The 27,483-nt window shown below is 34.3% G+C and overlaps 2 protein-coding genes across 2 annotated transcripts in view; one reads left to right on the top strand and one right to left on the bottom strand.

Moving 5' to 3' along the window:
• The window catches only part of LOC126738222 (GPN-loop GTPase 1), a 28,003-nt gene extending 22,436 nt beyond the window's left edge, over window positions 1-5,567 (top strand). The window contains exon 6 of the mRNA XM_050443444.1: window positions 5,550-5,567. The gene's annotated coding sequence lies outside the window, so the exon portion shown is untranslated. The remainder of the gene's footprint in view (window positions 1-5,549) is intronic.
• The window catches only part of LOC126738221 (fatty acid synthase-like), a 59,769-nt gene continuing 32,301 nt past the window's right edge, over window positions 16-27,483 (bottom strand). The window contains exons 19-34 of the mRNA XM_050443442.1: window positions 23,562-23,741; window positions 23,080-23,227; window positions 22,738-23,021; window positions 22,243-22,373; window positions 21,757-21,913; window positions 17,535-17,700; window positions 17,249-17,476; window positions 16,939-17,191; window positions 16,733-16,888; window positions 9,577-9,828; window positions 9,373-9,526; window positions 9,098-9,305; window positions 8,844-9,038; window positions 8,517-8,791; window positions 8,204-8,464; window positions 16-1,091 (exon numbers count right to left, since the gene is read on the bottom strand). Coding sequence (XP_050299399.1) covers window positions 675-1,091; window positions 8,204-8,464; window positions 8,517-8,791; window positions 8,844-9,038; window positions 9,098-9,305; window positions 9,373-9,526; window positions 9,577-9,828; window positions 16,733-16,888; window positions 16,939-17,191; window positions 17,249-17,476; window positions 17,535-17,700; window positions 21,757-21,913; window positions 22,243-22,373; window positions 22,738-23,021; window positions 23,080-23,227; window positions 23,562-23,741 — 3,465 coding nt within the window. The 3' untranslated portion in view covers window positions 16-674. The remainder of the gene's footprint in view (window positions 1,092-8,203; window positions 8,465-8,516; window positions 8,792-8,843; window positions 9,039-9,097; window positions 9,306-9,372; window positions 9,527-9,576; window positions 9,829-16,732; window positions 16,889-16,938; window positions 17,192-17,248; window positions 17,477-17,534; window positions 17,701-21,756; window positions 21,914-22,242; window positions 22,374-22,737; window positions 23,022-23,079; window positions 23,228-23,561; window positions 23,742-27,483) is intronic.

Genomic DNA, 27,483 nt, shown 5'->3' with positions numbered 1-27,483 from the left:
AAACAAAATATCAAGAACAGTTTAAATAAATTTATTTGAAGACAAAAGTAAAAATAAATACACCTATATTAAAAGTACAAGATAAAACCTTGCAAGTGATTATGTAATCCCCAAAGTAACGTTGATGAATTTTGAAAAATATTAATTTTCCAAGTACATGAATTATTCAATATACCCAAACTAAATAAGGATCCACTAATTCCTGCTTAAATACTTTATTTTTAAAGAAAATAAAAAGTAACAGAATTAAAAAATGAATGAGAAACAGATAAGGATCTGAAGTGTTAAACTGGGCTACGTTTTAATGGGAATAATTGAATGACTGGGGTATGAAAGTGTATAATATGGTTATGTATAAAAATCCCTTAAACTAGGATTGTGACAACCTCAACTTTATGGTAGGATTTAAATTTTTGGCATAATGGCTAGACAACAGTATTTATAAAAGAGCAAAGGCAAATATAAACTCAACTACTATTCATGCTTAGATTGTGTCCACAAACTGTAAAACTGTAATCCAGTCATAATTAATAAAGTTTTACCATTAAAATAAAAATGTATCTTAAAACTAAATAATATTTCAGACTACAAACGTTACGAGTCTGCCTCGAGAGAATGTTATCAATCCTACCATATCTTAACAACTTATATAGTTAAACTTAAAAAATATATTTTCATAGCTTAGTAGGCACATCAGTTTGTACTTTATCAACATTAATAATTAAATCGCCTTTGCCACCGTCATCCGGTAATATCCCAAAGGATTCATTACAAGCTTGAGATAATGCCAGATCTTCTAACATACTGGCATGGTTACCGCTAAATACTTTTACTTCTACAGGATCTTCGCAATATTTGCCTAGTCCATAATCGTGATCTGACATTTCTATACTGGACAATTCAGGTTTGTATAAAATTAATTTCGATTTTAGTTTAAAATCCGGAGTCCATTCCACGACGGCCTTTAGTCGCTTGTAAATGCTTATGGCACAGTCTCTCTGGTGTTCTGGGGTATGAGGCGTGTTGTTTCCTACGATTTGTTGTCCTAACTTGATACGATCTTCGAGTGTCGGTTGTTTTAGAAGAGAATCCTGCAGTAATAATATATTTAGTTTTAAAAGCATTAGTGTTATTTTAAAATTTATATTGCATGGTTGTTATTAGATTTGAGTGGCTTTATCCAGTGTTTATAAAAGTAAACATAAAGCGGTAATATAGAGGGTGAAAATTGAAAACTTATAATGGCTATCTGGTGAATACCATCAGAAGAGCATTTTTGATCTAATAGACTATTTAAATAATAACACCTGAAATCCAAACTCTTCTTAAAAATTACTGAAATATCTAAATAAGGTATCACCAGAAGATAAAATTAACGTTGAAATCTAGAGCAAAAAAGAAGAAATGTAGAGATCATATTGAGATAAATAAAACGTCTCAATATAGGGTTTTCATTTAATGTAAACATTTTTTTTACAATAAAAAACTATTTTTTATAACGTTAAAATTATAAGGTCTGAACCAGCTAGTTTTTTGTACATCTGTTACTACTTAAAATTTAGGACTATCAAAATAAAAAAAAATCTTGATTAGGCTTCGTTAAAATTTTCAGGGTTAAATAATATCCTGATAAAACTCATCTGGTATATTTAAAATATTAATATATTTTTTTTGTCGACGAATTAAGTACTAAATTTTCTAATCAACATTGTAACGTCAATTTTCTATATGAAATTTTAATAAAATAATTATAGGCAAAAACTTCTGGGAAGAAATCTGATCTTTCCTTTTTAGTTTCGTTTAAAAATAGCTCTTTTGCTTTCAATTTGCACAACAACTGGTAACTTTAAAACGTTTTCAAGATGCATTAATGTTAACTTTACAGAACACGACACATTTCCCACAGTAAAATTAAGTGGCATTAAGAAAGGTCATTTATATGAACATTAAGGAAAAAGTCCATTCTGAAGTGGAGTCAATGTAACATAGAAAAGTATATAGGGGAAGTCTTTTCTTCACAAATAAAATGATAATACAATTTCAGGAGTTATGCATTTCGGCAACAATTCTTGCCATCATCAGACTCTAAAATAGATTACAAATTTATGAACATTTAAAATTTTTGAACTGTTTGTAATATATTTTAGAGATAAGAATACTTGCTAAAATGCATCACTCCTGAAATTAGGATTAGCATTTTATTTGTGGAGAAGAGACTTGCCCTAGTAACTTTTCTACAATGGATATTGTTAATAACCATCCAGAAGGTTTCGACAGAAAAAAGATAATAATCACTGGTCGTATTACAAACAACTTAGAAATTATACTACTTCTGCTATTCGTGCTGAAAAAAAAGCTTTTCTTAACCATAAACTAAACATAGTAATACTGAGGAAAAGTGGAATTTAATGAGAAAAATAGGAATTTGTAAGTCGAAAAACTCTACCTGAGAATTTATAAAAAAACTTGAATGACGCAAATTCACATTTTTCCAATAGTCCTGTCAAGCCACTTAACATCAATACAGGGCTTCTTAATTATTAGCATACTAATAGTCTAAGGCATAATTCATTTAAGTTTAATGTTCAGTCACAAAATACCGTCATGAAAATTTTAGGAAAATTTAAGTCAAAAGCAATTGGTCGTGATAATTTAAACTTGGAGCTTATATTACTCTGTTGTCCATTTATAATACCACATATTACTCATTTGATAAATTCATGCATAACATCAAATATATTTCCGACTAGTTGGAAACTAGCTAATATACTTCCATTGCCCAAAGTAAAAAATCCAAAAGAATTTAGCGACTTACGTTCAATTTCGATTCTGCGTATATTATCGAAGGTTCTAGAGAAATGTATTGAGCAGCAAATTACGTTCTATTTAAACAGCAATTCTATCCTTCTATTGAAGCAGTCTGGATTCCGTTCTAATCATAGCTGTGCGACCGCTCTATGCGATGTGACGGATAATATTATTCGATCTTTAGATGAAAGTGAATCCGTTGTACTAGTGATGCTAGATTATAGCAAAGCTTTCGATATGCTTAACCACGAGCTTTTATTGTCGATACTTGGCTTTGTAGGATTTGCTAATACTACAATGAAACACGATCGTGGAAAGCTTTATCACACATCGAAAGCAAAGAGTTTGTTTAAATGATAATTTTTCGGAAGACATGGCTATAGTTAAGGGAGTTCCTCAGGGCAGTGTTCTTGGTCCTCTTCTATTTTGATTTATACGTGCGTTTTGTTTAAATGTTTAAAGTATACTAAACATCATAGTTATGCTGATGATACTCAGTTGATGTTATCTTTTGATTCGTCGAATCCGGGCAATGATGGTGACTGTTTAAATGAAGACTTGTTAAGTCTATATAACTTATCTGTAAAACATGGCTTACAGTTAAACCCTAAGAAATCTGCTGCGATGTTATTTACCAAACATAATTTAAGGCAGCACCTATTGGAAAATTTAAAGATACAAATTAATAACGAGCCTATCGTATTTCAAGATATTTGCAAAAATCTCGGTTTGTACATTGATGTAGGATTAAGATTCTCATATGACATCAAAATTGCAGAAAGCCTATTCAATGTTGAAAACTTTATATCCGCAGCGCCATGAGTTAAATGTGGATACTAAGCGAATGCTGTGCGACTTTCTCATTCTTTCTCATTTTAACTTTTGTGATACTGTGTATGGCCCTTGTTTAGACAACAGAGATAAAAAGCGTATACAAAAGTTGCAAAATGCATGTATAAGGTTTATTTTTGGTATTCGCAGGCCATATGAAGTGTCGCACAAGTTGAAAGATCTTGAGTGGCTTAATATGTCATCGAGGAGAGAGTTACATTATGTGGTATTTTGCTACAATATTCTTAAGATGAGGGGCCCACAATATCTTTTGGATAGGGTGGTATTTAGAGCTGATATTCATCATCAGGCTAATGTTAAGAAATAGACGGCGTTTAGATATTCCACGACATCGAAAAGAAATTTTTAAACGATCATTTTCTTATAATATTGCATCTGTAGTAAATAGATATATTACTGATCTTTCGCTAACGACAAACGGCTTCCGAAAATGCATGAAATCTAAGCTCCAAAATATTATTTAAAAACATAGAAATGCATTTAAAAATATGAATTTTGGATTTGTTATAGGTTTTTATTTTTGTATATTCTCTTTTTCATTTTATTTATGTAAAAATGTTTTAAATGTGTTTCCTCGATTTTTGTGCACTATTTACAGAATAGGTTGACCTTTACAGAAAAATAGACTTTACTACTGATCCACATCCAGCAGGTTCAAAGGTAAGGTTAGTTGGTCCGGTGGATAAGGCTTAATTAAATAGCGATGGAGTCTAAGTAATGGAGTAATTCAAGAAATATGCACATCTCAGCAGCAGAAAATTTAAGAGCTACCCGAGAAGCACATCAGAATTTTCTATTAACATATTAGCTTGTTAAGGCTCATATTTTGTCAAGTAGATTTATAACATGCAGGTTTATACCTGCAGTAACTGATTTCTTGATTATACTGTAACTAACTTTGTGAACAATTTTCGAAATATAGGATAAGCAGAGGCAGACCTAACCACCGCGATGGACCATCTCGATCGCCTGATTTTAATACTGTCGATTATTACCTCTGAAGACATCTAAAAGTTTATAGCGCAGCTATTATTAGTCGGGAGCAGTTTTTTCACCAAAAATTCAATGCTTGTAATGGATTGCCAAATAAACCAGCGGTTTTTCGAAACTAGGTAAACCAAATTGTTTTGAGAGCCAAGAAATGCGTACAACAAAATAGCGGACGTTTTCAGCAGTTGTGATTTTTTTTTTCTACGTTTTTGTCCAATATTCAATTAAGTAAACTATAAATAGTATACGATTTTGAATCTAATTATTAGTTATTAGTTAGATAATTTTTTAAATTATAATACCACATCATTTTTTTAAGATATTTTGAAGTATGATCCTAAAACAAGCTATATTTTTTTCTGACAAATAAATGATACACATCTACTTAGCATGGCCTGATTTTCTTAAATTTTTGTAGGTCACGGTAAGTAAGTCTTATATAAGTATACAGATTGGAGAATCGATCATTATGCTTTAAGAGAGATGCTTGAAGGCGAAATATGGTAACGTGCACGCATGCAATTCGGGCGCTCTTGTACTCGCTATAACTCAAGGTATTTTTAGTTGTTTAAAGTAATATCAGTAAATATTCGAGTATGGAATTGAAAACTTCTGTGCTCATTTTTTCCGAAGCTAGCATTAAACAACGGAAGTATTGTGTTTTGCCATGTAATGGAATCTTTTCCATAGAAATTCACCTGTCAAAAAACTCACTGACATAAGAAGTGTTACACTCAGAAGGAATAATTTCTTTAACTTCATTTTTCGGCAACATCATGACCATATTTAAAGCATACTATGGTAGCAACGACGTTTTATCTTTGTTTTTCTTTACCACTCTTAAAATTTTATCTCTTAGTTTTTGTGAAGAAAGCATGTTCTCAGTCATATTTTTTTAGTTTACTAACAAAATGCCTCGAGTTCGAAGACGTCAAAATTATCACGATGTTAGCGATTTTGGTAGGAGATGTTGGTGTGTCCAATCGCGAAATTGGCAGCCGAGTTAATTGTACTGCAATGACGGTAATGTTGTGTCGGTTATGGATAGAAGAAGGTAGAGGAACACAAGAATAAGGCCAACTGGACAACCGAGGCGTACTACAGACCAGCAAAGTAGGCGGTTCAGGCAAGTAGCCCTTCGAGACCATTTTGCTATTACGAGTCAGATCGCTGACGACTAATGGTTTAGAGAAGAAGGTACACCTTTTACTATGCAAACACTCTATAGTCGAATTCAAGCCTTTTGACTTTTTTCATACCGTCCACGGTTAGAGGTTCTTCTGACTGTGGACCCATTGTCGACAACGTTTGAATTTGGAACAGAGAACGGCAACATTGGGAGACAGAATGGCATAATGTTATCTGTTGTCCAAATGCGACGTATCGCGATTCTGTCTAGGTATGCACGATGGCCGTAGAAGGGTAAGATGCCACCGTGGAGAATAGCGTGATATTGGATTTGCTCTTCAGAAGCGTGTACACAGGACTGTTGGAGAAATGGCTTGGGGAGATATTGCCTATCCTAGCCGACTACCTCTTCTCTTTAATATTTTGATGATTTTAGCAAGACGATGCACGTCCCTTGCTTGTACATACTACGGGCTTTAAATGCCATCAAACATGTGTTGGATATGATGGGAAGGAGACTAACCATTTTGCACCATCCGCCACAGACTCTGCTCATAGCTAATTTACAAAATTCGGGTTACTTGAAAGGAGGTGACACAACCAGACATCGATCATCTCTTTTTGTCGATACCCGAACGTATACAGGAGTGTATTCAGCAACGATGTCGCCAAACACATTATTAATTTTTTCTTATTACTTGTCTATAAAAATTCTTGCAAATGTTATCGTTTCATTCTTGATGTAAGATTACCTAGCAGTATTGTCTCATATACAGGGTGGGGCATAGTAACCAAGTGTTTTTAAAATAATAAGTTTTTACTCTAAACAAAATTTATTAGTAGCACACTATAGGTAATAACAAAGCATTTTAAGATATTCATGAACGAAAAATAATAACTGGCATGTGATGACCGTTTTCATTGACGCACTGTTGAAGTCGTTCTAGAAAATTTGCCTCCACTTTTTTCAATAGATTTTGCGACGAATCGCTTCCTTTAATTCGTCTAACGTACATGGCTTGGTCTCGTAAACACGCGACTTAAGGTATCCCCACAAGAAAAAATCGCACATCGATAAGTCAGGGGACCGGGGAGGCCATAAAATGTCGCCAAACCGGGAAATGAGATGGTTAGGAAACAGGTGGCGAAGAACAGCCATAGATGCTATGGCGGTGTGTGCCGTGGCCCCATCTTGCTGAACCCACAAATCTTGGATATCCACACCTCTTCTTTGTAAGTCAGGAATGAAAAAGTTGTACCATATGAATGTAACGATCAAATGTTACAGTAACGGTAACCCCATTTTCTTTAAAAAAATATGGTCCAATGACGCCAAATTTTGTCACCGCGCACCAAACTGTTACCTTTTGAAGCATTTGTTGAGCAAAATCCAAGCGTTGTGGATAATCACTTACATTTAATTCCTGCACAACCGCTATTTTGTACGGATGAAAATGTAATGCGCCATGTAAAATCCGTCTTACAGTACGATTGCTGATTCGAAGTGCTGCCGAATGACGACGAGCAGAGCGGCGTGGGCTCTGCAGCACCACTTGTCTAATCCTTTCAACGTTCTTTTGAGTACGCACAGTACGCTGGCGGAGAGGTGGTTTTTTTTTCATTATCGAGCCCCCTGTTCGAAGATTATGAACCCAAAGTAAGATTGTGTCTCGAACGGGGACAGAGTCATTTCGATGAATATTGAATCTTCGACGAAATTCACGTTAAACTGCAATCGTAAGCAAATACGCGTTGTTCTTCTCTAAACGTCCACGGCTCTATGGTTGCCACAGAAAATGAAATGACGGAAATGCTTTGACTCGAGAAACGGATTGTATAACGATTATAACGAACGGATTATAACATGGTGTAGTACTATCTACAACCTAAAAACACTTGGTTTCTATGCCTCACCCTGAATAATTGTTAAGAGTCTCATGGACCTATAATACTATAATTCAGGTGATTGGAGGGGGCCGCTTATTGACTATAGGAAGCGGTGTTACTATCGTTTTGGATAATGCGCAATCTCCAATTTCCCACCCTGTATAAGTAAGTTTACCAAATACCGAAAAAAAAATAACGTGTTGTTCAGAAGTTATAGGGGTATTAAAAAATAAGTATTTTTGTTAAACAACCCTGTATTTCGATTATAATTGTCTTCAAAATATGTCCTTTTCCAATGAAACACCCTGTAAAGTAAATAGAAGCCATAAACCAATTTATAGTAACTGCAGGCATACACACACACACAAAATATGAGGTTTATTTGTAGACTCAAAAAGACTGTAAGAGAAATATTAAGTTGTTTACCTTGTCTTAAAACTGCTCAGTATTTTAGAGAACGCTACTTGCTATTTTGGTTCTTTACGTTAAAGTTAAAAAAGCAAATGCAATGACTAATACTAATATGTGATTTACTTACAATGTGTTTTGATATAATCTCATAAGATATCTGCAGCGACATCAAATGAACTATCAGACTGACTTGGAATTTATCATCAGAATCAACTTCCAAAACTTTTGTGAGGGCCTTAAGGTAATCTGGCGCAGTATCGATACATACAAGAGTTCCTCTGTAGCCTTTTTCTTCTAATAATGCAACGGTTTCTAAGGCCACTGTACCACCAAAGGAGTAACAGATAAAGTAGAATGGGGTTGATTTAGAGATTCGTTCTTCCACGTACTTAAACAAAAAGTTTCGAGACCACGAAAGATAATAATTCTTAAAAACTTACTGGCAAAACTGCAGCAGCCATCTGCTGTATCGTATCTTTTTGCGTGTCATTCGGATACTGCAAACCAACAATGTCTGCTACTAAGTTTTTGTAAAGTGGCTCCAATACACTGGCAACTCCCTCTATGCCTGGGAACAGTACTACTGTAGGTGCATACTGGTTATTTCTTGGTGGTAAACCTTTATATGTTAATACAGGTATGTTTGCCGTTGCAGCATCACCCATCAGTCGAAGAATCATTTCCATGCCCATCAATGGTCGTTCCTTCTTTATACCTATTATAAGTGGTGGGTGAGTATTGTGTTTGTAAGAAAAAATGTTACATACCAGTTTGGCTCTCAGCATCTTTTTCTGCTTGGATCTCAATCAGTCTTGCAAAAGTCATACTCTTAATATCTTGAGGTGTTAAAAACACTTCATACTCTCTCTCCAATGTTTGTTTTATTTCTACAGCAGTCATTGAATCCATACCCACTTCTGCTAAAGTGGCTTGATGCGAGATTTGTTTTATATCTTTTATACCTAAAGGTTTAAATTAGTTATGTTATATTAGTAATTCCCATAAGGCAGTATAATCTTACCTAAAATATTAGCTACAGCATCTATAATATTATCAGCACCACCCGCTCCAGTACGCTTCTCAGCTACTACTATACTAGACACTATGGCAGCGTCGTTTTTTCGAAGGAAGGTATCCATTACTTCCAGACAACTTGAAATTCTTTGTTGGAGGGTGCCTCCTATTTCCATTTCTACTGCTTCACTTTGAAGCTCTGCCACTAAACCAACCTATTTAATGGGTTGAATATAAGATATATATGGAATATTGTATGAATATGTATAAAAAGTGCATTACATCTCCTACTGCTCCCCATTCTATAGCAAGCGCTGGCAGTCCATCGCTTCGCCTTTTTTCACAAATTCTCTCCATAATCGAGTTCGCCATTCCATAATTGGACTGACCAGCATTACCTCTGCCGCAAGACACTGATGAAAATATTACAAAATCTCTAAAAAATAATTATTTAAACTTTATAATATACAACCATCGTCAACAAACCTTAATTCAGGGCAAAACTCTCTAGATACCGCGTCCAAATGCTGTGTGGCGTAAGCTTTAGGTCCAAATGACTCTTTAAAGGCCTCTTCAGTTTGGTTCTGGAAAATGGCATCTTTTAAGACTACTGCTAGGTTAAAGATAGCATGAACAGGACCCAGTGCTTGGGCGAATTTTATCAAATTCAAACATCCTTCATAAGTAGTAATGTCGTCGGTTGATATTTGTACCGTACATCCGTATGTTCTCCATATACTAAAAATAAGAGTTGTGTTTATTTAATGGTATTCGTATGGAAAAATCAGAAATACAGTTTTTTATATTAATCCTAATTCCAACTTTGGTATCTATACGCGGTTTTGAAATGAGAATGTAGAGGTTGTATCTATTTATTGGTTGCAGTAAAAACTTTATGTAATGGTAAGAAAACTCTGCCGTTGTTTAAAAACTTTGCTAAAAATATATAAATGTTAAATTTTAGTTTAATAAGATTTATGTAAGACTTCAGAGGCTTAAAGCATAATATGACCAAATAAATCTTGTAGAATATTTTTTTAATACGTTTAAAATCGGATGAAGAAAAAGCGTATAGGCTGATTACATTTATGTTCTAAAGATGATTTTTTGAATAATAATAATCTTTTCGGTTAGTACTTTTATTAAGACAGAAACCTATGTATATAATAGTAAATAAATACGTAACAGCTGAGCAGTGACTCACCGACTTGCTTTCGATGTGGAACCTACTCATACCAAAGAGTTTAATTAAATCTGGTCAAGCTTTATTATAGATTAGGTTATAGAATCCGCATTATCTTATGAAGACATATTTCGTTTTCGTGATAGGATCAACAATTTAGGCGCCAATGATTATTGTACTTGTATATTTTATTATATAGGAAACATGGGATACGTACTGCAAACCATTATCATTATCGCGATTTTGCATATCAATATTTCACACTAACAATATTTGATTATATCTATGTTTGGTAATTAAATATCAATTTTTTCTAGTATTATGTTGTAGACAAAATTCCTAATTAGGTTTATTATGCCCGATTTAAATAATATTATTGGTAAGTCTAAGAAGCTTTTATCTAGACTTTACTTATGAGGAAAATGTTTAATTTTACGTATTTCTTTAATAAATTCTATATATATTGTAGCATTTTTCCTATTGGTTAGGTGCAAATTAAAATAATCGAAAATGGTCATCTAATTTATTTACACTTCACTGCGTAGCTCATGCTTGTGTTTGGGAAATGGCCAATCTTTGACAGTATGAATCTTTGCCTTATTAACAGCAACTCCTTGACTGATAACGATGTGACCCAGATACGGCACAGCTTTAATCTACTTTAATCCAGAACCTTGTAGCCTCAGGAAAACTTCTTCAAGATGTAGTCCTCAAATTATTTTCCTACCACAATAAAGTTATCAAGGTAAACCAGGTAAGTATTTCAGGATATTCCACTTTAAATTATTTCGTTCAGAAGTGGCAGAGGTATTGCACAGTCCAAATCGTATCACATTAAATGACATAATCCAGCACCTACCATAAAAGCCGTCTTTTCCCGATCTTCAGCGGTTAACTCAACTTGCCAGTATCCACTTTTCAGGTCTAGCGTATAAAAGATCTTTGATTCACCCAGGATGTCCAAGGTGTCATCAATGCGAGGAAGAGCATAGCTGTCCTTTTTAGTAACGTTATTAAGCTGCGGGTAATCTACGCAGAATCTGGTCGAGCTGTCTTCAATCTCTATCAGTACCACCGGTGAAGATCATGGATTGCTAGATAGTTCTGATTGCTAGACCTTCCTTGGCCATACTCTATATAATTAATTATAATTTTCTAAAACAGTCTATCTCTCTCTTGGCTAGTAGCCTTTGAACTGTCTGCCGGATCGGACGAGCATTTCCTGTATTCATTTTGTGCTGGACTATGTTGATCCTTCCTTTGTTTTCCATATTAAAAACGTCTCGATATCTATTGGCCAAATGATTTAGCCTCCTTCTTGGATCTTGCTTTGACAGGTGCCCATCGACTATACCAGTTCTTTTATATCTGCCCGATTGATGTCCATAGCCGCCATTTCTCATACTATTCCTAAAACTGTAAAGCAGTGACCTAACTCCGTGTCCTTCTTTAACAGCACACAGGATATTCAGTGACATTTATTACCCTCACAGGAATACTCCTATCAAAGCGTACAAGGGTCTTTCTCACCGATATCCCTCGATATGCATTGCAGCTTCCAACATGACTACTTCACCGTACGTCTTCTTGCTATCAACGTAGCCCTCCAGAACGATTTCGCTCCATTTTGGTTTCTCCGGAAGTAGGATTCGAACACTGTCTCATGATGTATACGCCATTTAGATTGCCGAACGTTAGCTGTGGATTTGACCCGACATAGCAAGATCTTATGATTGTCTTTGTCGCACCTGTACCAGCAGCACAGTGCTGAGGGTTCCATTCACACACGCGTCGACAAAAACACTTTTGCTATGGTACTACAGCGAGGAGACCTGGGCCGAATTTATTTTTACTCGGACTTGCTGACTACAAGGCAACGATCGCCTCTTCGCATCGATCTGCTCTACTTCACCAGATTGGCGAATGTGGAACTAACATCTTCTGGACAGTGTCTTCTTTTGTAACCTGCTTTGCCACATTTCCAAAAATCCAACTTCCTTTTGCGCGCAGCAGCTCTTAAATCCATCAGCTTTGACTTTTTCACACACTTTAATCCGATTTATTTTAGTCTACTATTATTTATTTTTCGTTGACTGATGTGCAATTCACACCCCACACCTGACATCAATGTAGCGTTTTTCCCGTTCCTTAAGTGTGAATTAAATCAATCGAAAATGGCAACTAATTTATTTACATACTTCAGTACGAAAACACAATCACTCACAGCTACTAGAGACATTTATTTTCACTGTATTTATTTGAATCTCGGGCCAATATTCCGAACTCTGCTTCGTTGAATTGATCAACTGTCGGCGATGCGGCTCCTTATATACTCGGCAGATGCTGTTCTGGAAGATTCCCGCTAACCTTCGAAGCGTCGTGCGATGTACCACTTGTGTCGTTCCACAATGACGGGGAATCAGCTGGTTTCTCAGTGTTTACAATATTTATTTATTGCTATCTTTATAATGGTTCAGAGAAAAATGTTTATTCAAACCAATTTATAGGGTCTTGACTCTCGTTTCTGGTAAATATATTATGGAACGAGGGGTGTGTTTTCTTCAAGTTTATTTCAGTCATTAACCTACTGTGTCCTTTATTTCGGGGCACTGTCATATTCTTATTTAACGACGTATCTGGAGTGTCATCATCGGAATACAATAATATTATTATGACACTGCCTTTCCAGATCTAGGGATCATTTAATAGAACAAGCAGCAATTAAAAATACATAAATTGTTTCCGCACTTAAAAAAAAACACTGAAACGTGTGGAAACTCTTTAGAAGTTTGTCAAAGTTTTATATATTCAATGGGTTTCAGATAAAATTGTGAATTTTTACACGATTTTAAGAAGAAAAGTTCAAATAAACCTAAAAACTCTTAAACCTCTTAAATTTTGAAATACAAGGTGGTTTGTTTCAATTTAATTTTTTCATATTTTTCGTGAATGGTCCGAAATAATTGTATCGTCTTATATGCTGTTAAAACGTCTCGGAAACTTCACTTACTCAACCGAGGATGTCGCATTGATGGCTGTTAAATCCTCGTAAGCTGAAGTGCATAATAACCTACACTCAATTTTTCGGGTGTTAATTTGATACAGAATTCTATCACTTCTTTATGCTATAGAATAAATAGTAATAAAGAGCGCTTTATGACATCGAAAGCATTCAATAAATTAAAAAAAAATCACTGCCGCTCTTAAATTCTTATCCAGATGCTCAACGACAAATGGTATAACCTTGAACACTTCCAACTGGTTTAAATGATTGCACTTTAACCTAAATTGGCTGTCAAAAGGAACTTGTACATTTCGAGAGATATTGTTTATTTATTTGCCCTTTTCAACATTGATGATGATACAGGGTGCGGCAACATAACATTCTTTTTTGAAATGCTCACCATTTAAGTTGAAGAGTTTGTACCGGGGCAAGAGTGGTATTATTTGACAGCCGTGGTTCTTTGTTCGCATTCTAGCCAGTCGCTATCATGCGTTGGAACAGTGAGGAGCGAGCGTCTGCACTTTTCGAACAGACGTTCTGTAATCGCAACGTCGTAGCCCCATTAGGCTTCATTTCAGACAGAAAAATATTTTACAGGTATTGTGAAAAATGCTCTGTCTGGACAGCATTTTCTGATACTCGATTGTAATCATTTTATTGTTTTTCAAAATGTTATTATGTTAATATTAAAGCATTAGAAATATTTAAACTAGCATTCAACTGTATTTTATTTTATGAAGATTAAATTCTGTATCTGAATATAAATACTGGATTGGTGGCAAAGAACAAGTAGATCAAACTACTTGGGATTATGGTGCAATTAATAGTAGAAATGGTTCCAAAAATTAAAACACTAATGCCAAATAGTTAATTAATGTTTTGTATAAATTTATTTTAATTAGATTTTAAATGTAGTGATATTTTTGGTAAGATATAATTCCACTTGAGAATGTATGCACAACTGTAAAGAATCAGTATTTACTACACACAGAATGAATCTTTTTTTCATCCTTATGTAGTTACATCTTGAAATATAAATGCTAAGAGCATTAATTTGTGACCGTACTAAGAATCTGCTTAACAACAATTTACATTCATATGAATTTGTACAGGTGAAATTTACAAAACAAAATCGAGGGATAAGGAGCCTCATAAGAGTCGAGGTTGTCCTAAATCTAAGCCAAGTAATCTGCTGCCCATTCTGTCAAAAGCCTTGGCAAAGTCTGTGTATATAAAATCCACCTGAACCTGAAAACCCTTCTCAAATCCTGTAAACACATCAGACTGAGACACCAAGAAATTTGTTACTGTAGACTTTCCTGTAAAAGAAACCATTTTATGATTTTCTTACAGAATCAAAAAGGTTTTGAACAGTTGTCTGATTGCAAACATTCTTAGTTAAATATTTCTAAAAGGGTAAAAATAGCCTTTCTAAAAAGTAGTTGACTATTTATCCTCTAAGTCACATATGTATATTATCTTCAAAAACCGCAGAAGCTTCAGTTTTTTTTTAAATAAATATCACCAGTTTTTTGAAGAACATAATGGAGAGCAAGGGTAGCATTCTTAGGGGTTACTTTCAAAAAATCTTTTTTTATTTGTTGCTTTACTGTTTGCTTGTACTACGAGGATTTAAAATGAGTATGGAATTATAAGTATAGTGCAGAATGATAGGACACGATGTAACATTCAGTATTGAAAAACTTGTTCCGAACCAAATTAGCGTTTTTCTTGAAACGCACTTTTTTAAAGGTTCCGGCAGTATCTTCCACTAAAAGGTCTATAATTCGAAAACAAATTAGTATTTCAACAAATGCCTCTTACATGTTATAGACAATATGCCATAAAATATAATACTCCAAATTTTTTTCAGCAGTGGGATAAGAATTCGAGGAACTATATACTCGGAACCAGTTTCGCAAGAAGTGCTTTATAAAAGAGGCTGTAGTGCGTCCATTCCTGCATTTAATCACAGAGAAAAAATTCAATTTACACTTAAAAGTATTAACACCAGAATCCAATTTCATTCGGTGGTTTGTGTTTTCTTAGAAAAAAAATTGTAAATCTCGACATCATTTTACGGTCTCTAAGGTAGCGTAGCCTCTTAATATAGTTCTTCCTAAAGAATTCTGCAATTAAGTTTATACGCCTTGTTATATAGCTCACTATGTTTAGACAAACCGGGAGTACCACAAGACTACAAACTAGGGCCCCTCAGATCACCTGAGAACCTTGAGGTAAGAACTTCAATCTTGCAATCCCCAAGGCACTCTGCGCGTAAACATGCGTTTGCCCGTTTGGACTTTTTGATGGTTTAGTGAAGCAAATCCTTCATGATGACCTACTTTACCATCCATACAAGTTGGCGATTGTGCAGACACTCACCGACCGAGATTTTAATTCTCAAGAAAATGCATGTGTTCTCGAAAACGTTTCTGAGGACCCAATTATTTTTACAGCAATGAAGCCCATTTTTGTGCGTTTTTTTTAAATTCCGCCTATATGTCAACGGTCCAAGGACCCTACAAGAACTAAAGGCCAACATACAGGCAGAAATTTCCAACATACCGGCTGCTGTACTGGCAACGGTCATGACAAACGCTTAACATCAGCTTATTCACTATATGGAAAATGGGTGGCCTACAAGATATGATTTTCAAAACTGCGTAAAAAAGAAACATAAATATATATGTACTTAAATCCTTAAAAAAATAGTTATTTATGTAACAAGTGTATAAAATGAGCCTTTTTTGATGAATGGGAAACTTGTCAACTTTCATGAATAAAAAGGGGATTTTACACACGTGTAACATACAATTTTTTTCTACTACCGAAGAAAACATTTAAAAAAATGAAAAATATCAAATTACGCACTTAAATGACTTTACGGTAAAAAAACGTCAAAACATTTGTTGACAAATTATAAATTAAACGTCAAATTACTTTTTACGCATTAGTGAAAAAATAATTTTTCTACTACCGTGCATAAAGTGCTCACTTTACACACTTCCCAGGGTCTATGAAGTTTCCCTTACACACTAGTGCGTCACAAGTAATTTGACGTTTATTTGACATTTAATTTATAATTTGTCAACAAATGTTTTGACGTTTTTTTGTCGTAAAGTCGTTTAAGTGCGTAAAGTAATTTGATTTTTTTTTATGCTTTCTTCGTTGGTAGAAAAAATTGTGTATGTTACACGTGTGTAAAATCCCCTTTTTTTATTTATGGGGATTGTCCATTCATCTCAGTTTTCAGTTTCCCATTCATCAAAAAAGGATCATTTTACGCACTTTTTACATAAATAACTATTTTCATAAAATTGTGTTGTTATTATATTTAAAAAAAAGGAAGTTATGTTGTCCCACCTTGTAGGACGTATCTGTTAATAATGCCCACTCTCTCGTTTTGCCACGTCCCGTAATACATGCGAGATGTCAAACTTATATAGACTTACTTTATTCTATAGGCTTGATATCCGGTTTTAATTCCATTCCTGGAAGTAAGCACTAGCTTCCTACAACCCCGTAATGCCAACCAATCAGCCAATTCCAAACCAAAACCTCCTAAGCCGCCGCAAATTATATACGTCTTTTCACTATCACAGAAGTACCTGAAAAATATTGTTTAGCAATAAAATAAACCAAAACAAAAAGTATCAACCTTGGAAGTGCATCAAAAGTAAGAGTTGGAGGAATAACATTTTTTTCCTTTTCCTCTTTTCTGATTTGTATTAAAACTTTTCCGATGTGCTTTCCGGTACCCATGTACCTAAATACTTCCTCAGCCTGGTCCATTCTATAACATTTCCTATTTAAAGGTTTTATGGCACCTGCTTTAAAACCTTCATTCAGAAGACCAACTAATTCACTTTTTATGAAAGGTAATTCATTAAAGATAGAGTCCAACATCAGACCTAGATAAACGGAGAACTAATTGAATATACCAGAGAGGTTGGAAAATTAATACGTACCATGAAAACTGGCATCCTTGCTTACTAACAACAAATTTAAAGCATTATTGTTCGCTAAATCAAATTTTCCAATTTCAACAAATCTGCCTCCTCTGGCGAGGCAACGAACTGATGCAAACAGTTTCTCCTCCGCCAAAGAATTAAGTACTATATCTACTCCCCTGCCATTGGTGGCAAGCAAAACTTGTTTTTCAAAATCAGTAGACCTTGAACTAAATATGTTTTTATCTGAAAAGAAATAGTCTATAGTAGTAGTAGGATACACCATAAATTTTCTCAAACTTACCCGATAATTGAGGGAACCTCTTTTTTAAAAATGTACGTTTTTCTTGGGTACCGACCGTCGTATAAACGGTACATCCAAAATGTAGTGCCAAATTTATGGCCGCTTGGCCAATACCTCCTGTACCCGAATGAATGAGAATGGTGTTTCCACGTTTTATTTTTCCTTTCTATAACAGGATGATTAATTAAAATATTTGCAAAATCCCATTGATCCTTATATTAAAATGCAATCATTTTAAAGTTCTAAAATCGAAAAAATTAACAACTACATATATCGACTGGAAAAAAGTTTATAATCTATCATACTCTAGTAAAGATTGAACCAGTACGTAACATTATTTTCATCCACAATAGTGTCATTTACCAACAGGCGGAATTTAGAGGACTCAGGAGCTCTAACACTGCAAGATAGAATAAATGCTAGTTGAAAGAACTTGTGTCTGTGAACAATGAACTGTTTGGAATAATCCTTATGATGAAACGAATTTATAGGGAGCTTACAATCCAAGATGGTACATTGGACGTATATCTGGTCTGATGTCGCCAAAGACATTGGAAACTACAGCAAGATAGAGGTCCATCCATGGACACCCTACTGCTTTTGCCTCCGTTTCATTTGATTATTCAAGGGTAAGCCAGACTAGAATTAGAGATACTGGGATGGATATAAAAACAGTCAACTCAATTCGACCGAAAATCAAAGAATCGGATCACATGATTCCCAGTTATAACTTTGTTCCACCCTACCTTGGGAAGTTAAGTACCCAAGCAGAGAAGATTGGGACGATAGCGACCGATAGGTTTCGTGGTAATCTGATCTGGTATACAGACGATTTAAACACCGCGGGAGTTGAAATTTTGGAGAAAAACCAAGGAAAGATATATTCTATCGTTAGCATCTCTCATGGAATCTTACATCGGTTCTCCAGACATAAATATTTGCAATACACGAATGTCTAAGAGAAAATAATAGGAAAATCGATAATAAGAGTTCCTAATTATCTAATATCCAAGTAGCCCTGAAGAATATGACAACTAGGAAAATGAAAACTTGGATTAGGAGACAACCTTAAATTCACTGGACAAAATTGTGACAAGTGAACAGGGATGACGTCTTTATGAAATTTTTTATAAGCAAAAAAATTACCGGAGTTCTTCCAAAATTAAGAAGGTGAAAAGTGAGAACAATTACAGTGTTCGTATGAGACACATGGCAATTAAAGGACACCTTAATAGGACTGGTGTATATAGCGTGAGACCTAACTTGTCTTGAGAGATGAAAACTAGATGTGACCTAGGAAGGAAAAAACAATATTTTTAAAGGAATCTAGTGAGTACTAACTGAATTTAGAGAGAAATTAAATCATTCAATTAAATCATTAGGAGGAACATTTAATTTGAGCAAGTTTAATAATATCAATGTGAACTACATAAAAAGACGACAACACTACAGATGTGTAGTACATTTGATATCATACCAAAGAGTAAAGCAGAATCTTGATTTGAATTCACGGCTTTTGTTCTGAGTTGATCTTAGAACAAAGTCCAGCATTTTCATAGCACAACAATCAGATCTTTCATTATGTTTAGTGCATTTTAATAGTGCCAAACTGACAGAAATTAAATTTGAATATTTCAAGTTTGACTATCATATTCGACTATATAATCTCTAATTGACTAATATATATTTTTCTTGCAATTCTAATAAAACATATTTGATAAAAAATCTAAATATTACATTAAGGACTTTTTTATTCACAACAGTAAATAAAACCCACTTTTAAAAGTACCGCACCTCTTAATTATTAAGTTAACGTAAATTTAAAATAAAATAAATGGACGCCTCAGTAATAGCTACAATCGCTCTTAGCACTTTTATCTGTTTCGAAAATCTCATGTGTGCTCTATGGGATTTATATCAGACGACATCGCAGACCATTCTCATCTAGTAATGTTTTGGTTTTCCAAGACTTCTTAAATACTCCTAGTGCCATTATCGTCCATAAAAATAACCTGAACTCCTAATTCGTTACATAAGGGTATGATTTAAAGACCTGTCTACATAATATAAACCTGATATCGTCCCGGGTAAATTATTGGAGTTCTTCTACAAAACAGGCCAGTCTGTCCGTGGAGAAGCAACTTGAATAATTGTTTCAAGTCTATTTAAACGTCCTGGTTCCTTCCAAACTTCTAATCGGTAATCATCATTCACTAACCCAAACAACGCTTTTCTTCATTTATCAACATGCCAGTTTTAATGAATTTGCACCCACTGCAGACGAGCGAATTTATGACTACTTAAAGGCTTTCTAGACCGTAGTTCTGATGCTAAAGCTCTTCTAAATAGTAACATATCAAAACGGATGGTTGTCGGAATGTCCACTTTTACCGATTTTGATTGATTTCTACAGGCCGTTTAATCAATTAATACCGATCTTCTTTCGAATCGTGATAACCCGAGGATGATCACTTCGAAGATTGCTTTGCACTCCACTAGTCTTTTCGTAGTGCTTGATCCTCCTGCTGATCATGCTTCGAATATTGGCTTTCTGGCGTTAAGATAGTCCTTCTTACCAAAGATCAATTATTTTAATTCTGTCAAACTCTCTTCTAAGCATATTGCATTATTATTGAAATATGCCATACTCAAAACCTTTTTTTTCTTTCTGTGAATGTCTTTCTCTCCTACCAGGGACATGTTATTCTACTGAAAAAGTTATTGCAAATTTTACAGCCCTAAAATACGAATACGAGCATTATTGGAAAACACATGCCCACATGTCCTGTGAAAAAAGTTCTATCTATATTGAGTCTATATATTGATCTATATTGTTGTGACGATTTCGTAACACTACCTATTTGATTGGGTAATACATCACTATTTAAATAAATACCAATTTGGAAATTACTAACTATCCAAATAATACGCGAAAATATAATACGCATACAATTGCGCAAAAGTGGATAATGGCGGTTTCGTTGTTTCAAACTTTTTTACAAGCGATTGGCGAATGACATTTGGTTCAGCCGTCTGGACGCAGCTTTAGATATTCTAACAATCTATGTTTAAACAGTTTTGACGTACCTAAACACATTTAATGAATATAGGGTATATTTTTTCTTCCAACAAAAACATGTAATTAACAAAAACATCACGTGTCTAATATTCTTAAAAAGGCATATCTTGCTTTGAAATTAATTTATTTGCATAGACACTATTTAAGTAAAGATATTAAGAAGCTTTTATGTGATTCATTGGTCCTTTCACAATGTAATTACTGTGATGTAGTGTATGGCTGGTGTCTTGATTATGAGGATAGGGGTAGACTGCAAAAGCTCCAAAACTCTTGCATTCGACTAATATTTGGCATTCGTAGGAGAAACCGCATTTCCCATAAACTTCACGAACTTGGATGGCTTAATATGCATAATCGAAGAATTGCTCATTCTTTAACATTTTTTTATAAAATTTTAATATATCGTAGTCCGCCCTATCTCTATCAAAAAATAACTTTTAGAAATGATGTACACCATTTAAATTTAAGAAGAAATACTATTCTCATTCCGAGACATAAAACACAGTTGTAAACATAGTTGTTACGATCATTTTCTTACAATTTTGCTTATCAAATAAATTCTTTAAATTTGGATCCGGACCAATTATTAATTTCTTGTAATACTTTTCGTAGGAGGATGATTGTAAATCTAATGAATCATCAGGGTATATAATTTAAGTTCTTTTTTTTTTAACTTTTTGAATGGTTGTTTTCTTAAGTAATTTATTACAATTTTTGGTATTGGGATCATTTTATTTATTTATTTATTGTCTGCAATAATTTTTCTGTTTTTTGTTATTTAACAAAAAATTTAATCTGTTTTTTGGGTATTTGCAGTGTGTATTGTTTTGCTTGATGTTAAACTGTCAAATTTAGAATTTAGAACTCTTATGTAGTATGATTAAAGAAAAAGCTGTATTTAATCAGTTATTAGTTAAGCGTTACTGTTAATGAGCGTTACTGAAATTACCATTTTTTTTTTAATGAAGTGTGGGGCCACAATGTTAAAGACCAGAATCTGCCATGGCAGAATTCTGAATTTGTAGGCCTTTTATTTGCGTAAATTTATTGCTAGATTTTGTAAACTTGTATTTTTTTTGTTTCTTCTATGCAAATAAAAAATATTTATTATTATTATTATTATTATTATTATTATTAACATACCTTAACCAAGGCATATAAACAAGTGGAATAGACAACAGGCACTGTCGCCGCATCCTCTAAGCTCCAATTATCCGGTACTTCCCACAACACGAACGGGTCTGCTTTTAGAAGAGAGGAGCATGCGCCGTTTACTACCATTCCCATTACTCTTTTGCCACTGAAATAAGAGAATCACTGTTATTTTCATTAATTAGGATAATGGTACAAAAATGTAAAAACTTTTTTTTTTAAGTGAAAATAGTAAGTGAATTAATGAAGTAGTTTATTTTATAGAATAAGAGCGTCTCTAGGTTTGGTTCTTGATTAATATGAGCGTTAGGGTAATTTAGTCATTTGATTTTCTTAGTTAGTTGTTCCTTTTTTTTAAATCCAAAAGGACAATTTAAAAATGTGCTCATGTGCAAATTTTTAAAAAATGAGATCAGCAACGATAAAAAATTTGTAATATATATTATAAAAATACTTTTCAGATATTTGAAAAGGTACCTTAATAGTCTTCCTGAATATTCAAAACCTTGGACGCATTGTTGTTCTCTACGATCCCTTGTAATAGCATCTACATTGATTTTTCCACTAGCCGTCATTACATCTCTGAAGTTTAGAGATGCATAATAAACCTTAAAGAAAAAAAATAAATTAGATCGACAGAAAGGATTTTAGGCTACTTGATAAACGCGTATACAGGGGTTTTTCCATTTAAAATTAACTGAAAAATGTCTGTTCAAATGACCGAAAAGTCACGCGTATTATGCGTATATTTTTATAATGTGAAATTCACACTTCTTATTTTAAAAAAGTAATAACATATAACTAATGATTCATCATCATCACTTACAAACACTAATCAATGGCATTAATTTCAAATTCCTTTGACGCGAACAATATTTGGACCATACTTGCCTTGACGATCAGAAATAAATGTCTAATGGTCTGTTCGCAAAGTAATTATCGCATTTAATAAGCAAATAATATATTACTTACCGACACTAAGATACTATCAGGATCCATAGGTGTATTTACAGTTAAAGGTCCTTCAATCCAACTAAGCGAACTCATATCTCCTCTAAGCAAGGTGTTTAAATAACAATGCTGAACCTGATGTTTTGCAGTGCTTTCTAATAAAAGATGCCTATAGGTACCCCATTGACCATTTTTAAACACATTTATTGCGAGGTTCTTGCTTAAATGATCTTGATAAAATTTAGAATTCAAATTAAACTCTGGAGAGGAGTCTGGGATGTAAAGAAGTTTTAAGTTTTGGCAACCTAAAATATAATTATCTTAGGTAGAAAGAAAACAAAAATCATATTTATCAGTATTAACCTGGTTCTCTTCGAATGCAAGCAGCTAACCCCAAAACCCCACTTAGCACCTCGCCTTGCGAGTATATCAAAACGTTTGGATCTTTTTCAATAAGTGACTGCAGTTTGGGTAGCCAAGTGAATTCTCTATCTTCAGATGATACATTTATCTGCGAGAAGATAATTTAAATTAAAAAAAATTCTATTATGATTCGAATAAATCTATTATGATTCCATATAAAATATAAGCAAATTGATTTTTTTTACTAGATTCTAGACATCAGCGAACATTTTTATTAACGTTTAATTAATAATGTGTACTATAAAGTTTAGATTATTTTAGATTAGTTTCAACAGCCTGAGTTATTAAAACCAGAATAGTGAGTTATAACATATTTTCACTAGACACCACAATAAAATAATTTTCTTCAAAAATGATTTTTTTCTGATAAGTTACAACCAAGAACGATGACTTTCAATACATTATTGGTCCATCAAACTTACCACAACAGGCGGTTTAAATTCAGCATTTTTTCTAAATAATACCAGCTGTTCCTTATTGGTGGTGAAAACCGTTATAATGGTTATTATTGGTATATTTATAGATGCTATATCGAAATCTAGTGGCTCCCTTGATAAAATGAACCCGTTTTCTTTAATGGAACCAAAGGATAGGTGGAGAATCTGAAAATACAAAAAATATAAAATACCTTTTTCTATTAAGCGTCCTCAATTAATTTATTTATTAAATTGTATAAATACCTGTTGATTAAAATTCATCCAAATAAGGTATAAAGAAAGTTACATCAATCGAAGTATCAATGGGGATATCAGAAATTTGAATAATTTTTGTGTTTTATGCAAAATTGTTAAGGGTTTTATACCCTGTTTTTATTAACGCATAAAAATGAGTAAGGTTTTTTGTACTACTACTTATACGACGTATTTTTGCTATACACTATATTTCTGATTTTTTTGATTTTTTAATTGTCCTTTTTTGTTGCCACAAATAAATAAATTTATTTTTTTATGGAGGTTCGGTTACATCAGGAATTCCACCGAGTTTAAAATAAAATTTCTCTTTTAATTATTCTATTCTAATTCGAAATTAAGTTTAAAATAAATTTTCTTTTTTAATTATTTTATTCTAATTCGAAAATAATTTAATGACATATTAAAATGATGAAAAACGTAGTATGGAAATTCGCATCGAGTTCCTTTTAAAAAATACTAACATCGAGAATGCTCGAAAGGCATTAACAAATTAATAAAAAACTAAATTTCATCCCAGACTACTTTATCCAATTTAAGTTAGAAGAAGAATTAACACAATCTAAAATGGTCAACTAATTTATTTACATACTGCACTAAGAAAACACGGTCACTCGACTACTACGACTACTAGCGATATTTATTGTTACTGCATTTACTCAAAACTATTTAAATTCCACGCCAATATTCCAAACTTTACTTCAATGAACTGACAACTGACTTCTATCGGTGATGCGGCTCCTTATATATTCGGCTGAACGCTGTTCTGGACGATTCTCGCTAATTTTCTAGACGTCGTGCGATGTGCTACGTGTCATTCCGGAATGACGGAGAATCAGCTGGTTTCTCGGTGTTTATTTAATATCGTTACACTGCCCCTCTAACCTCGTTTCGTCCCGAAATGGTTCCAAAGATGGTGGATGTCGATATCGGTAGAAGGTTTCTCTCTTGCAATTGGACCGGACAACGACGTTGAAGAGTATAACAGCGCACAGGTTGCACACAGTTCACTGACATAGCCCATCGGAGACTCGCCTGTGTTTTCATGAATGCCGAAAGCCATCAGAAACAAATGAAGAAACCTATTATTCATTCAACCCATGCCATCTGACTGCGGGTGTAATGCAGTAGAGTTCTCTTTTTCTCGATTCCAAGCGTTTTCACTAAATCATACTAAATCGGCCGACTCTTATTAAGACGTCGGCGATAGCAAAGCCTTTCTGTTTTGGTAGGGGTTATACCTTAACTACCTATTATTTCGTGCTTCTGACTCGGGAAACCAACGAACAACGTCAATAGCAAACCTTTCAAAGGAACTCTTCACGTTATACTGATACATCAAAGCTTTCTGCGTTCTCTGCCTTACGTCTGCCTTGCTATATACTCAGTAAAATCTTTTTCTCACTTTTCGCAGGGTCTTTGTTACTCGAAGGTCCTTACTCCTGATACACTGGCATAGGTTTTCTCTAGAAACTATGAAATCCGACATTTAAGCACACGGATTGGCCTTCATTCCTCTTTGACGTCGTCAAAGTCGTGATCTATTATTTATATGAACTATTTTCCGCCGCAAGAGTTCATCTTCGAAAATTAGAGAGTTCCATTGGGCCCAAAATGACTTGAACATTGGGAGAATACTTGACAACTTCATCCCCAGTTAGCATTTACCCTTCTTTTACCCAGGTTAAAACTATATCTGAATATCTATCGGGATCTTCCTCTTCGTCTCTTGTACGATCCCCATTTTGCCAAGCATCATCGACGATGATAGTTCTTAATAACTGAGTATCTTTTCCCTCTGCTCGCTGACAATACTTGCAGTCCTCTAAAACAGGGTCTTCTTAATAATGCATCTGCATTTTCATGGTTTCTTCCTGCTCGGTATTTAGTGCCAAAGTCAAACTCCTGTAGCCTCTCAATCTATCTCTCCACTTGTCCCTCCGGATCTTTAAACCGGAGTCATTTAAAGCTGCATGGTCAGTTTGCAGCAGGTTGGTCATTTTGAACTTTCTCCCATAGAGGTACTTCTAGAAGTGCTCCATTACCTTGACAACATGTAGCAATTCTCGGCGAGTGACGCAATAGTTGCGCTCTTGTTGGGAGAGCGCCTTACTAAAATAGCAAATGGCCGTTTTAGAACACAGTTCTTATGCCCACATTGCTAGCGTCGGTATCCAATATAAATTTTCCTTTAGGTAAAGGATAGCTCAGGATAGGTGCGCTTGTCAGCGCATCTTTTAGGTGATCGAAGGCTTTCTGACAGTCTTGGGATTATTTTTGTTCTCCTTCTATCGAGCTTGTCAATGGTTTTGCGATATTGGAAAGTCCCTCCACATAGTGTCGGTAGTAAGTGTATAATCCCAAGAAGCTGCGTAACTCATGTCTGTCTTTGGGAACTGGCCAATCTTTAGCAACCTTTGCCTTATCAACAGCAACTCCTTGAATAGTATTTAATTAATTAAACTCCAAGTTACAAGTCTCAAATATAAATTATATTTAAGCCGGTCTCCTTGAAAAAAAAATGGACTATTTCTTCGAGCAACTCCTTTACTAGAAACAACGTAATTTAGATGCTGCACAGCCTTTTAAAATAGATGACATTTTTCTGAGCTGAATTTTAATCCAGAACCTCGTAGCCTCAGGAACATTTCTTCTAGAATTTTCATGTGATTCTTAAATGAATTTTCTACTATAATAATATCATCAACGTAAACCAGGTAAGTCTTTTTTCGGGACAGTCCTCGTAAAACCGTTTCTATCAGCCGTTTAAAAGTGCCAGAACCATTTGCACAGTCCAAACGGCATCACGGACAATTGCCATAATCCAGCACTTATCGTGAAAGTCGTCTTTTCCCGATCCTCGAGGGACAACTCATCTTGCAAGTATCCACTTTTTAAGTCTAACATGGAAAAAATCTTCACTTCAGCCAGGGTGTCACCAATGGGAGGAAGAGGATACCTGTCCTTTTTAGTCACGTTATTAAGCTGCCAGTAATCTACGAAGAATTTGATTAGCAATTATTTTTTCAAACCTTACAATATTTCACATACCATTTGCACCAGTAAAAACAAAGTTGTCCGAGTCATCGCCTTTCTCAAGAACTGTAGGTAACTAATATTTATTTTTTACCACTGTCTAATTGACTGACGTCCAATTCATTCAACACACCTGACAGCAATCTACGCATTTTTCCCCTTCGTGGTTAGGTGTGAATGAAAACAATCGAAAATGGTTAACTAATTTATTTGCACACTTCACTACGAAAACCCGATCACTCACGGCTACTAGAGATATTTATTTTTACTGTATTTATTTACAGCTATTTAACTGTCGCGACAATATTCAGAAATTTACTTTACTGAACTGACAACTCTCGGAGATGCGGCTCTTATATACTCGGCAGAACGCTGTTCCGGAAGCTTCTCGTCAACCTTCGAGATGTCGTGCGGTGTGCAACTTGTGTCATTCCAGATTGACGGAGAATCAGCTGGTTTCTCGATGTTTACAATATCGTTACACTATACATTTATGGACTATTAATTTATGGAGTGATTTAGTGTGTGATAGGTGCAAGCCTAATGGATTGAATTTCAATGTATTTTTTATTTGAGTATAGTATTTATTCCAGTGTCCTAAGGAGTGTAACGAAGAGAT

The sequence above is a fragment of the Anthonomus grandis genome, chromosome 7 (assembly GCF_022605725.1).
Source record: "Anthonomus grandis grandis chromosome 7, icAntGran1.3, whole genome shotgun sequence".
In the NCBI taxonomy this organism is placed as follows: Eukaryota; Metazoa; Arthropoda; class Insecta; order Coleoptera; family Curculionidae; genus Anthonomus; species Anthonomus grandis.
Note: the sequence above shows the minus strand (reverse complement) of the source record. Positions and strands in the feature narration are given on the sequence as shown.